Source organism: Mesoplodon bidens, assembly GCF_964165515.1.
Source record: "Mesoplodon bidens genome assembly, chromosome: 19".
Classification (NCBI taxonomy): Eukaryota; Metazoa; Chordata; class Mammalia; order Artiodactyla; family Ziphiidae; genus Mesoplodon; species Mesoplodon bidens.
In genome coordinates, this window is record NC_138179.1 from 50735998 (window position 1) to 50751400 (window position 15403).

A 15403-nucleotide genomic window follows, 5' to 3' on the forward strand; every position below is an offset into this window, starting at 1 on the left:
AGTTTCCTTTCTTGAAACGAAATGAGGAAGAAGATCATGCAATGCAGGCACTTTTACTGTTCTCGGGGCAGCGTTTCACAACTCACAGTCCCTCCTGCCGTTGACCAGCATGACCTCTCTCTCCTGTATATGCGTCCAACCCCAGCCTGGTTTGAGGACCTTGGCAGAGGGGCGGGGGTGATGAGCAGGGCAGGCTCCTAGCCCAACTTGGCAGTGAAGACCGCCAGGCCCTGCTGTCCCAGGGGCATGACTGTCACGGCTTCCACCTCCCCGCCCCCACGGGTGGGCTTCTGGAAGTGGATCTCCAGGACGTCTTGTAGGTCCGGGCCATCTAGGACGTCGGGAATGTTGAGCACCAGCACCGAGTGGGGCACTGGCAGGGACCTGACCTGGAAAAGGAGCCGGGAGGTGGGCAAGGGCTCGTGCAGGTTGGGCTGGGGGATCGGGGGTCGGGGGCAGAGGTCGGGGCAGGTGGCGACCGTGGGAGTATGGGAGGGGCAGGAGGCCTGGAGAGGTTGGCAGCGGGTAGGTCAGTGGGGTTTCGGGGCTGTGGTCCTTCCTTGGGCAAGTTTCTGGCAGGCAGACAGGTTAGCGGGTCCAGTCCCCACCTTCCACCTTCCCACTTACCTCAGCCTTCTGGATCTTTCCACTCATGTAGGGAGAGACTCTCAGAGGGAACTGCTGCTTACCCAGTGGCACTGTGAACTGGCCCATCTGGCACAGGTGCTGGGCCACTGCAGGGACAGGGAGCGGGGGACCTTCAGTATCAAGGGCTCCCCCCTCCCGTGGCCTGGTGCCTCTGCTCTCGTCTCGACGACAAGCCCCTTACCTGTATCCTTAGCGAAGCCCAGCATGACACTGCCCTGCAGCAGTTCCCGCGTCTCCACATCGCCACCCCCGTTCTTGCTCTTGCCAAAGAAGATCTCCAACTTGTCCAGCAGCTCCTCCTCACTTAGCTTAAGCCCAGCAGGAAACCCACTGACCAGTACTCTCTGTTCATTCATCTGGCTGGACACCTAGGGGGAGGCAGGAGGGAGTCATCCCAGGCACACCCCACTCCCTTGTGCCCAGGTGCATGGGGCCCCGTGCAGACCCCAGGACCCTGCCATTCTGTCACCTGGATGGTGGTCAGCATAGGCAGCTCCAAGGGCTGGACCTGCACCCGCAGTCGGAACGCTTCCACATTGATCGTGTGCTCCGTTTGCTGCAGCACCTGCTTGGCCACTGGGTGGGGGAGTAGGGTCAGTGCTTAGGAAGCCTCCCAGCCTCCCTCCCAAGGTTTCCCGGAGCTCACCACTGGGGTCATCAAAGGTGACCAGAGCAGAGCCTCCAGGCAGAGGGTAACAGATCCGCACGTTAGAAACCACAGACTTGGCCGTTTCCTTGCCCTGCTGAATGTCTCCTCGGAACACCAGGGGGGCCTCAGGCACTGGGAATGGGACCTGGAGGTGGGAGAGGAGAGGCTGATGCAGATTCCAGGGTTGGGAGAGCGCCCCACTCCCAGGAGGAAAGCACCCCCAATTACATGCCACTGATGCTGAGTGCCAGGGATGAATACTGAAAGAAGAGCTGGGTAACTAAGTGGATGAATGTGGGTCAAGCATGTACTGGCACTTTACATACAAAATTTTAGTTTGCCCTCACACAAGCCTGTGAGGTAGGTAGCTCCACTTTACAGAGAAGCAGACAGGTTCAGAGAGTTCAAGTAACACACTCGAGGTCACACAGCAAGGAAATGGCAGAGCCAGTAGTGAAACCAAGACCTCCCCAGCTCTTTCTACCAGGCCACACCCCCTCCCAGCTTACCTTGTCTTGGGGGTTGTCCCTGAGCTTCCTTTTCAGCTCCTGTAGCCTGGTCTTTAGTTTGGCCTGTTCCTCCTGAAGGGCTTGGAGGGCCTATTGGAGCAGAAGGGAACAACCAGACATCCGCCTGCCTCTCCAGAGAATGAATGAGCCAGGGAAAGGGGGCCACTATTCTGGACACTCCAGGAGCAGAGTTGATGCTCAGCCCGAGAACAACCCAACCCCTTCACCCTGCCCTGGGCTTGTCTTGGCCCAGCCTGGCTGCCCCCATCTCAGCTGCTTGAAAGGCAGGAGCCTTTGCAGCAGCCACGGCTGGGTCATTCCTGGAGACCTAGAGTTTAACAAACACTGATTGAGCTCCTGCTCTGAGGTACTGGGCACGACACAGGCAGTAGAAGAAAAGGGTCCAGCGCTTAGGCCTATATAAAACGGTACTCAGGGGACTTCCCTGGTGGTCCAGTGGGTAAGACTGCGCTCCCAAAGCAGCCTGTGTGGGTTCGATCCCCGGTCGGGGAACTAGATCCCTCATGCGTGCCACAACTAAGAGTCCCGTATGCCGCAACGAAGATCCCGCATGCTGCAACGAAGACCCAGCACAGCCTAAATAAATAAATAAATATTTCAAACAGACAAACAAACGGTACTCAGGACAGTGCACAATCACACGACTGATGGTGGAGGAGAGGCTGATGGTGGAGGACAGCAGGAATTTGGAGGAGGGACCGTCCCAAAGCGGTTAACACCACTAGGGAGGCCTCGAGGAGTAGTAGGGGCTTACAGTTGCAAGATGTCATAAGACTATCGGCTAACATGTGCTAAGCCCTTTATATGGATTATACCACTCCTGTCTTGCAACAACCTTATGAAATAAACACCCTCTTCTTATTTTGTAGATGAGGCAACAGTAGCTCAGAGAGGTCAAGTGACTTACCCGGAGTCATTTGGCCCTAGGCAGTCTGACTACGGACTCAATCTATGCTTTACAGTGAAGAAATCAAACTCAGAGCAGGGCAGTAATTTACCCCACATCTCCCAGCTTGTCCCATGACTGCCACCCTTTCTGCTGTACCAAGCAGCCTTTCAGGCCGGGTGTGATTTGGAGCAGATCCAGAGAGAGCTGACAAATGGGCAGGGGAGTGACACCAGGGATGGGAATAAATGCACCTTTGTTTGTGGGATGGAGAGCTCACCCTGTGGTTGGAAGCCTGACAAATAAGGTCAGCTCAGGGAAGTGTGAGCTCACTGGGGAGGACGGGACTCTGTCCTGGCCATCTCTGTGTCCCAAGTGTTCAGCAGAGTCCCTGGCACAAAACAGGCATTCAGTAAACCCGTGTTGAATGAATGAATGAAGTGAGTGAATGAATGAAGTGAACAAATGACAGAACGGGAACATATTACAGTGGGCGTTGAATAATTCAGTGTGAGTTCACTCTATTTTAAGCAGAAGAAAACTAGGGCTTGATCAAATAATGCCGGTTAATGTAGTGAGAAATAATCAGTGACTTTCAGGGTCAGTTACATGACATCAATGAGTCAGGGGAGCAGGTGCAGTGTGATACGGAGAGGTGGGGACTCTTACATCCTGCAGACAGCATGTCCCAACTAAAGTGGCAACCCCTTCTCGGCTCTAGCCAAGTTTTTTCACATGGAATGTGGTCTCAGTATCCTATAACTTCCCATTTCTAAGGGAAACCAGAAATCTGGATTTTTATTTGAAAAAGATGGCTTGATTTTAAATAAATATGAAAAATAAAAGTTGGATTCAGTCTTTAGTCCATCCTCTTTTTACTTCTGCTTTAAATCTTGACCTAATTACACATATTGTTTGAAAATCTAGTAATTGGCAATGCTATTAATAAATAGCTTTAAATAAGTAAATAAGTAAATTTATTTTTAAAAGCTTCATAAATACAGTTTAAAAAAAACATTCAAAAACGTCCATCCACTGGTGAATGGATACAAGGAAAAACAAACAAACAAACAAAAAAAAAAATTCAAGCCAGAGAGTTTGTCAGTGGGAAAATGGGGAACTGGTGAAGATTTCTCAAAGGGGGAGTGAGGTGATGGACACAGTGTTGAAAAGAGCGCAATCCGGTCATCAAAAAATGGACAGAAGACCTAAATAGACATTTCTTTGAAGAAGACATACAGGTGGCCAACAGGCACATGAAAAGATGCTCAACATTGCTAATTATTAGAAAAATGCAAATGAAAACTACAATGAAGTATCACCTCACAATGGTCAGAATGGCCATCCTCTGTCTATAAATAATAAAAGTCTGGAGAGGGTGTGGAGAAAAGGGAACCCTCCTACACTGTTGGTGGGAATGTAAATTGGTGCAGCCACTATGGAAAACAGTATGGAGGCTCTTTAAAAAAATTAAAATAGAGTTACCACATGATCCAGCAATCCTGCTCCTGGGCATATATCTGGAAAAGATGAAAACCCTAATTTGAAAAGACACATGCACCCCAATGTTCATAGCAGCACTATTTATGGTAGCCAACACATGGAAGCAAGTTAACTGTTCATCAACAGATGAATAAAGAAGATGTTATATATATATATGTGTGTACACACACAGACAGACAGACAGACACACACACACACACACACACACACACACACACTGGAATATTACTCAGCCATAAAAAAGAATGAAATAATGCCATTTTACAGCAACATGGATGGACCTAGAGAGTACCATACTAAATGAAGTAAGTCGAGAAAGACAAATACCATATGATATCACTTATATGTGAAATCTAAAAAAAATGACACAAATTAATTTACAAAACAAAAACAGACTCACAGACATAGGAAACAAACTTATGGTTACCAAAGGGGAAAAGGGGTGAAGGAGGGATAAATTAGGAGTCTGGGATTAGCAGATGCACACTATTATGTAGAAAATAGATAAACAAGGACCTACTGTATATAGCACAGGGAGCTATATTCAATATCTTGCAATAACCTATAACAGAAAAGAATCTGAAAAAGAATACATATATGTATAAGTGGATCACTTTGCTGTACACCTGAAACTAACATAACATTGTAAATCAACGATACTTAAAAAAAGAAAAAAAAAAAAAAAGAGCTGGCAGTGACGGCAGGATGAACTGGAGCAGCAGGCACTGAGGACAACAAGCCCAGATCTGCGGCTCTAATGCTCACAGACATGACGGGAGCTGACCTGAACCTCTGGCACTTGCACAAGGAGCACACACAGATGAGTACATCTCACGAGGAAAAGCTGCCAGACTCCAGATGCTGTATTAAAGCGACAGAGGGGACAGACTGGAGAGACGATGCAACACTGAGGTTGCAGACTTGGGTGTCCAAGGATTTGGTATAATGTCATTGACCCAGCAGGCAAGGGAAGAGAGCCAGTAGTTACTGGGGACCTGCTAAGTGCCCGGCACAGCTGGACTCCATCCCATTTAAGTATCACAAAACTGCCTCCTGTCTCCAACTCCCAACTGTAACTTCTCTATCACAGACTTCTTAAGGACAACACAGGCTGATTGTACTCACTTACTTGAATTCAACTATACATGCTATTTATTTACTTAACGAACATGATAACTTGGTCTCTAAATGCAAGCCAGTATCCATCTGGTACTCAACTGAAAAAAAAAAAAAGGGATCTGTTTTACACTGAGCTCATTGAGAGACTGTAAATTCTGGACACTTAGGGGTGAGTTAATGATTTGAGGTTCATTTGACTATATGCATTCTTCTGCCTTACTTGCCAAGTTTAGAACCTAACCACCCCTAAGATAAAATCTCATGCTACCTGTGTTCATCATAGCAGTACTGAGAGGCAGTGTGATATAGCAGTTAAGAGCACAAGTTCTGGGGCCAAAGCTCTGGGGCTTATATTCAGCTCCTCTTACTGCCAAGACAATGGGCAAGTTATTTAACTCTCTGTGCCTTGGTTTCTTCATCTGTAAAGTGGGAATAGCAATTTCTACCTATGTATAATTTTATTTGGAAAAGTAGTTCCCGGCATATGATGAGTGCTATGTTAAATGTTTTGTATTTTAATAATCCTCATTTGATAGTTGAGGAACCTGAGTTCATCAAGGTTAACTAATGGTGGGAGTTCCCCGATGGCCTGGTGGTTAGGATTCCAGGCTTTCACTGCTGTGGCCTGGGTTCAATCCGTGGTCGGGGAACTGAGATCCTGGAGGCCACGTGGTGTGGCCAAAAAAAAAAAAAAAAAACCCACAAAAAAACAAAACCAAACAAACAAAAAAACTTTGGCCCTAATGGGCCAAAGTAAGTCAAACCCAAGGCTGTTGAAGACACAGAGTGTCAGGGACAGGACTTGGTGGATCGGACTCTGGGTTAGAACAGTATGTGGTAATGGTAGAAGCCAAGAGGATGGAAGAACTCATTCAGGGACAGAGCCCTTAAAAATGTGATCTTTGAAGATACCTAGTCAGGGGTCAGGAAAGATAAAGGAATGCAGAGAAGAAAAAGAAGGCATGGGGACTTCCCTGGTGGTCCAGTGGGTAAGACTCCGTGTTCCCAATGCAGGGGGCCTGGTTTCGATCCCTGGTCGGGGAACTAGATCCCACATGCATGCCGCAACTAAGAGTTCACGTGCCACAGTTAAGAGTCCACATGCCGCAACGAACATCCCATGTGCCGCAACTAAGACCCGGTGCACCCAAAATAAATAAATACATGTTAAAAAAGAAAAGAAAAAGAAGGCCTGGGCAGGGCCAGGGCCAGGATTAGGTAGCATCATAGACACAAAGGAAGAGGAGTGATGAAACGGAGGCAAAAGAAAAGGAGGGCTACAGGAAGTCCCCTCCCTCATTTGCTTCCTTATTCACTCATGCAACGATCAGCTACCAGGCATCTACCATGTGTCGGGCCCTGTGCTAGGCTCTGGGGATACAGTAGTGAACCAAACAGACAGGACTTCCCTGTGGGGTTTACATTTTAGGGGATGAGCCAGATAATAAACACAATAAATAAGTAAAATCTGCAGTATGTTAGTGATAAGTGTTATGGACAAAAACAGAGAAGGGAGTACAGAGAATGTTGGAGTACAGTTTTAACTGGGGTGATCAGAGTAGGCCTCGTTGAGATATTTGATCCTATCCTTGCAGGAGATAAAGGAGTCAGCCGTGTGTATACGTGCGGGAAAGTTCTATGCAGAGGGGGCGGCAAGTGCAAAGGCCCTGAGGTGGGAGTGTGTTGTATGTATTTGAGGAACATCCAGGAGACCAACGTGGCTGGAGCAGAGTGAGTGAGGGGGGAGTGGTGGGAGATAAAGTCACAGAGACAACAGAGGGGGGCCATGAAGGGCCTTTCACATAGTGAGGTGGGAGGCTGCAGGCAGGCTGAAATGCCAACAGGGTAACTTGGCCGTTGTGTGAACAGACTGATGTGGGGAAAGGGCACTAACAGGGAGACCACTTAGGAGGCCATGACAGTGTCCAGGTGAGCAATGCTGACGGCCTGGATCAGGTGGCAGCAGTGGAGGGGGTGAGGCGCGGTCAAGAGTTTAGACTGATGGAGGGAATTCCCTGGCGGTCCAGTGGTTAGGACTCCACACTTCCACTCCAGGGGGCACAGGTTCAATCCCTGGTTGGGGAACTAGGATCCAGCAAGCCGCGCAAGCGTGCCACACACACACACACACAAAGTTTAGATTGATTCAAGTTGCTGATGGATTGGAAGTAGGCTGTGGAAGAAAAGAGACGAGTGTGATGACACTAAGATGTTAGGCTTGAGCAACTGAGGGGAAGGAGAGCCATTTGCCGAGATGGGAAATACGTTGGATGGAAGAGATTGGGGTTTACTTTGAACATATTAGGGATGAAGTGCTTACCTGACATCCCAGTAGAGACGTAGAGTGGTGGTTGCCTCTATGATGTGGCATCCAGGGAAGGGGTCCAGGCCATGAGTATAAATTTGAAAATTATCCAAGCAGAGATATTTAAAGTCACAAAATTAAATGAGATCAACATGTAGAGGTCCAAGGGCTGATTTCTGGGGCAACCAACACTAAGAGATCAGGGGAACAAGGAAGCACCAGCCGAGGAGAATGCAGAGGAGGGGCTGGTGAAACCTGAGGGGGAGCAGGCATGAAGAACACCACGGTTAAGGCAGAGGAGCCCGCAGCTGTGCCCAGTGCTGCGAACAAGCCTTGTGCCAGGAGGCATGAGAATGACCGCTGAGATTGAGCAACAAAAAAACAGTCCTGCTTATCATAGGAGATGGTCAGTTCATGCACAAGGATGATCACTGTAGCCTTGATTACAATGGAAAAAAAAAGAAATCTACATGTCCAACAAGAAACAGCTAAGTATAAAATATTTAGCAATTAAAAGACAGTAATAAAGAACATTTAGCATGAAAAAGTGCTCACAATAAGCAAAAAAAAGCAAAATATAAAGCTGCCTATAAATACATTCCCTATTCTGTTGATTTAAAATGTTTTAATTCATGAGGATATTTATTAATGCATAAAAATTCTGGGAAGATAGACATCACAATGTCATTAAGACTCTGTCTCTCAATAATGACTTTAGGGGGATTTTTAAAAAATACAGTTTCCTGAACCCACCTTCCTTCTTTCTTTTCTAATATGTAAAGGCCCTTTAAGAGAGCACTTTTAGCAGAGTGGGAGGAGTGAGGGGTGGCTGAACTGGGGATATGAAGAGGTTGGCAATATTAACAATAATGAACATGTACTGAGCACTCAGTAGGTGCCAAGCAGCGTGCTCAGTTTTTACTGTGTATTTTAGGGATTGTTTAGTTTAATTCTGGCAGGGAGGTATTCTTGTGTGGAAGTGTTACTATCATTCCCACCAAATAGATAAGGAAATGGGGCTTAGATTGTAAACTTTAGAGAGGCTAATAACTTACTCCGGGCCACACAATTGGAGGAACCAGGATTTGGAACCAGGCAGGCTGGCCTCTAGAGCCTGTGTCTTCCTTCAACATTTGAGGGGCAAATGAAAAATTTCCAAGCAAGAGATCTATATATTTGTAACAGATGGGGTAGTATCAGGGAGAAAGACTGAAGAAACTAGGGAAATGAGATTCATTCACTCAACAGCTGTTTACTGAGCACCTACTGCATGCCAGGCACTGTGCTGGGCACCGGGGATCAAGGGTGAACAGGCTGAGACAAAGGACCAGCCCGCAGAGGGCTTAGTCTAGCACGAGCAGGGGCGATCAGGGGTCGGGAAAGGGGGGGCCACAGCAGACAGGGGGAAGGTTAGGTCTCAGAAGAGTAACACTTCTTCCCCTCGCCCTGAAGAGAAGGCAAGGTGACGTTTAGATGGAAATGTAAGGAGGAGAGGAACTTGTTGAGGAAGATCTCAGGAGATAAAGGTGTGAGCAATTCTTAAACTTTTGGGGGTCACAGAACCCTTTGAGTATCTAATGAAAACGATGGATTCTTTCTCCAGAAAAATGCACATCCACACAAGGAATTCATGATCCCGAGATACAGGTTATAGAACTGTGTCTGAGGCAATGGATTAGGGGACCAGCTCCCTAGCAGAGAGGTCATCCCGGCCGTCTCTCCCCACACCTGTAGCAGGTCTAAGAGATGGGTAGGGAGAGGGTTGCCTGCCAGGCCCTGGGATACCTGTAGATTCCTGGCCAAGAGGAGCATTCCTCTTGGATTCTCCCCACCCCCAAGACCCTCCTCTCACCATCATGGTCTAAGGTCCAGTTAGCAAGGGCTGAGGCTTCAGAGCTGGCACAAAGTGGCAGGGTCCAATGCGACTCAAGTCTTGCTTGCACTTTGAGGAGTTTTGGTCTCCCCAGCAGAGCCTGAAAGACACTTCTTACGGTTCTTATGCAGCCTCTTTGCTTTCACTTTCATTTCAGTAAAGTCCCTGCCCTTCCGTACTCCACCCCTGGGTGGCTTCCTGGTCTTCGAACTTCCCCCAGCTGTGAGGCCTCAGGGGAAGTTACCCTGCAAGCAACTACAAACTGAACGCTGGCCCCAATCAGCCATTCATTCCCAACATAGCAAACCCAGCACAGGCCTATTGGTTCAATTTTGTCTGCTTTGTTAATGGCTATTTCCCAAGAGCTTAGAATGTCGCCCAGAACGTGCAGATGTTGATAACTGAATGAGAAATGCAACCATGACAGATAAAGCCCCATCAAGTTGACAAAGCTGTAGCAATAGCCAGCTTGAGAGCTGTTATGTGCCCAGTACCAATTCTGCTTTCCATGAATTAACTCAACCTTCAAAACAACCCCTTGAAGTTGGTTCCATTTTCCCGATGAGATTCTAAACTCGTGAGGCACAGAAGTGTAGAAACCTGCCCAAAGTCACATTGCTAGGAAGTGATGCATGTATCCAAACCTGGTTGGAACAGTATTTGAACTTGAATTTTTAGTTAAAGAAGGGTTTAAATATAGTTCCATTTGTGACTGTGAGTACGCAAGCTACTTACTGGAGACATCGAACACTGAACACTTAAGGGTGAGGGGCTTCCCTGGTGGCGCAGTGGTTAAGAATCCGCCTGCCAACGCAGGGGACACAGGTCCGAGCCCTGGTCCAAGAAGATCCCACATACCGTGGAGGGACTAGGCCCCTGCGCCACAACTACTGAGCCTGTGCTCTAGAGCCTGTGCTCCGCAAAGAGAAGTCACCGCGATGAGAAGCCCACGCACTGCAACGAAGACCCAATGCAGCCAAAAAAAAAAAAACCCAAAAAACACTTAAGGGTGAGATGAGTCCAATGAATATACATAAAACAGTGCAGGATAGAAGTTTTCTATTTTCACCTAGGCCAGGGCTTCCCACTCAGAGTAACTTACTGAGCCCCTTTCTCAAGCCCCCACCCCTCACCCCAGCTGAAAGCGTGCCAAGTGTGAAGCTTGGCAAATAGGGCCATTTGAATCCTAGTTCCATTTAGTGACTTAGTACCAGCTTGGCTGGAGAACCTATTTCATCGGTAACGCCAGTCACAGTTAAGTATCTAATGAGAGGTAAAATGCTATAGAAGGGCCAAATGCCTTTCCTGTAACACAGTGGTGACAATCCAGAGCCCAAACCTCTTGAATCACACCCTTTCTTGCCTGTCTCTGCTAGCCAGACCATTTGGGGACCTCTCCTTGGTCCCACTAGGAATGGCTGCTCTATGGCTCAGGCCTTCATTGTTGGTGACCGTCCCCATCTAGAGCAGTTCTCCAGTGTGGTCCTCGTCCAAGCAGCACCAACATCACTTGACAAGATGCTGAATCCTGACCTACCAAATCTGGCACTCTGGTTTAACAAACCACCTCAAGTTAGTGACTCTTAATCCAAAGTAGATGGTGTCCACTCAGAGGGGCCTTTGGTTGTCACAACATGGCGGGGGTGGGTGGGTGGGGAGAGAACAGTTCTCTAGATATGTAATGGGTTGAAGCCAGGGATGCTTAAACAATTCCACACCTAAAAATGTCCAGAGTAGGTCTTTTGGGGAAACCGTTCAATATCACATTTTACCCATTTGAGCTAGACCATGAAAGGATTATGAGGCGATGGACAGAAGTAGCCCATGTCTCACAAAGGCAGACTGACCTTTTGTTTTATATTTTCCCACAGTCCCTCATCCACCACCCAGTGTCTCTCATCGTGTGAATGCTCTTTCCCAGTCTAATAACAAGAAGGCAGACACATGGATTTTTTTTTTTTTTGTATTTTTGTATTTTTAATGACTGACTGAAACAAGACAGACCTAAAACCGCAGCTTCTGAAAGAACCATTTGTTCTTGCCGGTCTTGTATCTAGAGGGAAGAAAAGGACACCAATGAGGGGAAGAGTCACAGAAGACAAAACTGTCTTCATGGAGAACAGTGAAACCATACTCCAGCATTCACTACCAAAGCCTACTTACCTCTCCTCAAACTTGACCTTGGCCTCTCGTCGGGCCTTGCGTTTGAGAGCAGGGTCTCTGAAGACATCCTTGTTGACAACAGTTTTGTCCAAGGGGATATCCACAGAGTACCTGGGGACAATGGCAGGAAGGTAGGAGCAGCCCACGTGCTGCCAGGGCCTTCACCCCTCCGCCCCACTCCTGGGACACTGGCATGTTAAGGTCTGACTCCATAGGAGCTATCATCAAAACTGTGCTGAAGTCCTGATGATATTCTTTGGAAACGCCCAGTTTTAACAAACTCATTTACATAGATTCAAGCCACTGAAAAACTTCACAATTCATTCTCAGTTTCCCACAAGTACCCTACCCTGTAATAACTATTATCCTTGAGAGTGGAAGAAGGCAGGCCAGATTCTATGCCTGTGTTTACTGTGGCTGGAAACAAATGGAACCACCTTTACTCAACACTTCAAAGAATTTTCAGGTGAGGAGAGAGACATATCAAGAGCAAGTCTGGAAGACGTTTTTTCAATCCGGCTTTGCCAAGTCAGGGAAATCAACAGAAAACGACAGGAAAGTGAACACTTCCAACATGGATTAAAGACGCAACACTGGAAACCACGGCCAAATGACAAACTGAAGATGATGTCTCTTCCACTGGAGTGGCTGCAAGGTTGTCTCCTTATTCGGCAGGGCAGAGAGTGGGAAAAGTTAGAAAAAGTCACTTTCATTCCCATTCTTGAAATGCTCACCTTGTAGGCATGAGGTGATTATAATTATAAACTTTCACGAAAGACTTGATCTTTGACCTCTTGGCAATTTTCTTCTTGCCCATGGCAGCTGTCACTTTGCGGGGATAGCGATCAATTCCAGCCACCAGAGCGTGGCTGTAGGGTCGGTCTGAGGTGCCATCATCAATGTTCTGAATGAGCAATTACATGTTATTGCTATTTAGGCCCCTTTGCGAGATGCAGGGCGTGTATAGAAAGAACACCCTCAACCCCGAGGCCTCTGAGACCCACTATTATAAAAACCACACAAAGCAGACATTCTAAGTGCTATGTTAGATGCCCAAAGAGTAACAGGGAAAAGGGTGGTATCCTTCCCACCAGGAAAAATCTGGAAGGGTTCCTGGGAGGTAAGAGATTTAAAATGTAACAACAGTGAACAATTATGACGTGATTGCTATAGGCCAAGCACTAGTTCTCAGGACTTTACGTCTCTTAATTTCCTCCAGGATTGCACTGCTAGGAAGGGTTACAGGCAGGATTCCAAACCTGGCTGCCTAACTCCAAAACCAGCCTCAGGTAGACGGAGGAAAGGGAACCAAGGGTGCCCCGGTGTCCCCAACAGTCAACAGCAGTGGTGTATGTGGCCAGAGCTTAGGAAAATCTCATAAAAGGCTAAAGACGTAGGTAAAAGGCAAACGGTGAACGGCTAGATTATGCTAAGTGACCATTTTAACTAGAAACAATTTCTCCTCTTTTTACGGAGTCCCAGCTGCAGCACTTACTACCTGATGGACCTCAGGTGAAACTTAACATCTCTAAACCTTCGCAGTAGAAAGCAACCTTATGGTTACCGCAAAGATTGCACATGACGACACCTATGAGGCAGTGCCAGGCACCAAGCAAGCGTTCAATAAACGTCAGCCATTAGTATTATTTAAAACCTCCTTGACAGAGAACGCGTTGGGTGTTAGCTGTCCAATTCAACTCCCATTTGTTATTTTGCGTCTTTCTCTCTCAAAAGCTCTCATGCATTCACCCCCCCACCACCACCACCACTCGCAATGCTCAGTGAGTAATGCCCCCAAACTAGGTCTTGAATTCCAAGTGGCCCGCCCGCCCCATTCACGGGATACAAAGAGGCACAGGTTCGCGAGGTTGGTACCTTTACGATGACCGCTTTGCGTCCGGAGTAGCGACCGGCCAGGACCAGCACCACCTTCCCGGGTTTCATGAACTTGCCCATGTCTGCAGAGGAAAGAGAAGGGGCCGCTCAGAAACCCGCCAGCTCAGGCTGTGGGCCCGAAACTTCAGCGGCGCTCACTGCCGTCTCGGCTCAGGCCGCCCGCAGGTCCTGCTCGCAAGACAGGATCCGCTACGAAGCCGTCAGAGACCGAGGAATGAAAAGCACCCGGCACCACCCCGCAACTCGACCCCCAGGCCGCGGATGGCTGCGGATTGTAATACCTCGCCCCAGCCGCTACTCACCGGCAGCAACCTCTCCGGCCCACAGCAGAGGAAGAAAGAGCACTTCCGCTTACCTTTCACCCCGGGGAGGGTGACCTCACTTCCTGTCCCGCCCCCTCGGGCTTCTCCCCGCCTCTTGCGTGGCGCTCAGAATCTGTGTTGAGGGCGGAAGAAGCTATTGAAGGGAAAGGAAGGCCTGGCAGCTTTTTTATTCAAATCAAACTTTATGAGCAGCTCCAGCAGTAGAAAGGGCAAAGGAGCTCTGCCTCCCCCGGAAGGCTTTTACGTGGACACAGCTGCTCCTCTGCCCGCTTGGTTGTAGTTCCTTTCTCTGGCGCTAGCGGGTGGGGGAGGCACAGTTTGAAATTTACTTTTTTTGCTTTGGAACAGTAAGAAACAAAATAGGACCTTTATTAGTACCAACTGTGTACAGTTACGCATAAGGAAGAGACGAAGATCAATCAAACAAGGGAACTTGCCCTCAACATTTAGAGTCTAATGATGTCAGAGACATTTCCGACCAGAATAAAGGAGGGAGATGAAGGAGGATTATGGTGATACTAGCAGCCGTGTACCCTGTGTCAGGCCAAGTTAATCTATTTACGTGTATTATCTCTTTTGATCCTCATAACAACACTAAGAGATAAGTAATGTTATCTCCATTCCGCAGTTGAAGATACTGTGGTTTGGGGAGGTTAAGTAATTTGCCCCAAATCCACAGCTAGTGGATCAAGCTGGGGACTCAGATTCAAGCAGTCCTCCTGAGCCCATACTGTTTACCCAGTCACCAAATTGAGTACCCACTCTGTGCCAGGCAAGATGCTAGGCACTTCAGGTAAGTCAACTGCTATTTAATTCTCAGGAATCTGCATCTTGGGTATTTTCCTCCCATTTAGACATGAGGAAATTGAGATTTAGAGAGCCTAAGGCTCTGATCATCAAATCTGGGTTTGAACCCAGGTCTAGTTGGCTCTCAAACTGAATTATTTCCCATCACTTACTGGAAGAGTGTTTTTAGATGGTTCCTTAGGTGTCTTCCGAGTTCAAGAGAAAGAGAAACCATCGTATAGTTTTTGCTCATTTGAACACTGACGAATCTATAGGATTGGTCTTGGGCAAGACGTGGGAACAATCAGGGTTTCATCATTTCTCTTCTTCAGGCTCTCCAGGGACCAATTTTCCCTGCAGCCCTCAGGATTTCATTCCAATAGTTTATCACCCTAATTATGTACTTATATTTCTACATTTAATGAAAAAGTTTTGTTTTAATTTGTAATATGACATTGTAGAGTTGGAAAGGAACTCAGAGATCGTCTACTCTGTCCTCTCAAAGAGGAAAGTTCTAGAGCAGCAAAGTCACGGAGTCGGTGGCGCAGATCAAGGTTCCCCCCCCCCGTTCCCAAGCCGCTCTTGCCACTGCACCACACGACCCTGTCCATTTCCACCTCCATGGTCTTCTTTCAGCCTCCTTATCTGCTTCTGTCTCTTTTGTTGTTTCTCTCTTGGAAAACAGAAACCAAACCCTGAAATCTTATCATTGCCTTGAACCC

General features: G+C 47.7%; 2 protein-coding genes and 1 long non-coding RNA gene across 5 annotated transcripts; 1 reads left to right on the forward strand and 2 right to left on the reverse strand.

Annotated features, from left to right (window-relative positions):
* Positions 1-37: 37 nt before the first annotated feature.
* IFI35 (interferon induced protein 35) lies at positions 38-9674 on the reverse strand. 2 transcript variants are annotated; one of them, XM_081220495.1, is made up of 7 exons: positions 9493-9674; positions 1807-1896; positions 1295-1442; positions 1118-1224; positions 830-1016; positions 628-734; positions 38-389 (listed from the first exon to the last, which is right to left on the reverse strand). In XM_081220495.1, exons 1-7 carry the CDS (start codon positions 9496-9498, stop codon positions 198-200), a joined length of 837 nt encoding a protein of 278 aa, XP_081076621.1. In that variant the 5' UTR covers positions 9499-9674; the 3' UTR covers positions 38-197. The 2 variants fall into 2 exon arrangements, with proteins under 2 accessions (XP_081076621.1, XP_081076622.1); XM_081220496.1 differs by lacking the exon at positions 9493-9674 and adding an exon at positions 8696-9276.
* On the forward strand, positions 314-3575 carry LOC308607981. Its single transcript, XR_014014070.1, has 2 exons — positions 314-408; positions 2697-3575. It is a non-coding gene; the product is annotated as an uncharacterized lncRNA (long non-coding RNA).
* Positions 9675-11455: 1781 nt separating the features above from the next.
* On the reverse strand, positions 11456-13939 carry RPL27 (ribosomal protein L27). Of its 2 annotated transcripts, none has more exons than XM_081219553.1 (5): positions 13854-13939; positions 13552-13634; positions 12411-12580; positions 11677-11787; positions 11456-11566 (listed from the first exon to the last, which is right to left on the reverse strand). In XM_081219553.1, the coding sequence occupies exons 2-5, from the start codon at positions 13630-13632 to the stop codon at positions 11518-11520; spliced, it is 411 nt and encodes a 136-aa protein (XP_081075679.1). In that variant the 5' UTR covers positions 13633-13634; positions 13854-13939; the 3' UTR covers positions 11456-11517. The 2 variants fall into 2 exon arrangements, with proteins under 2 accessions (XP_081075679.1, XP_081075680.1); XM_081219554.1 differs by having other exon boundaries at positions 13875-13934.
* Positions 13940-15403: the final 1464 nt, after the last annotated feature.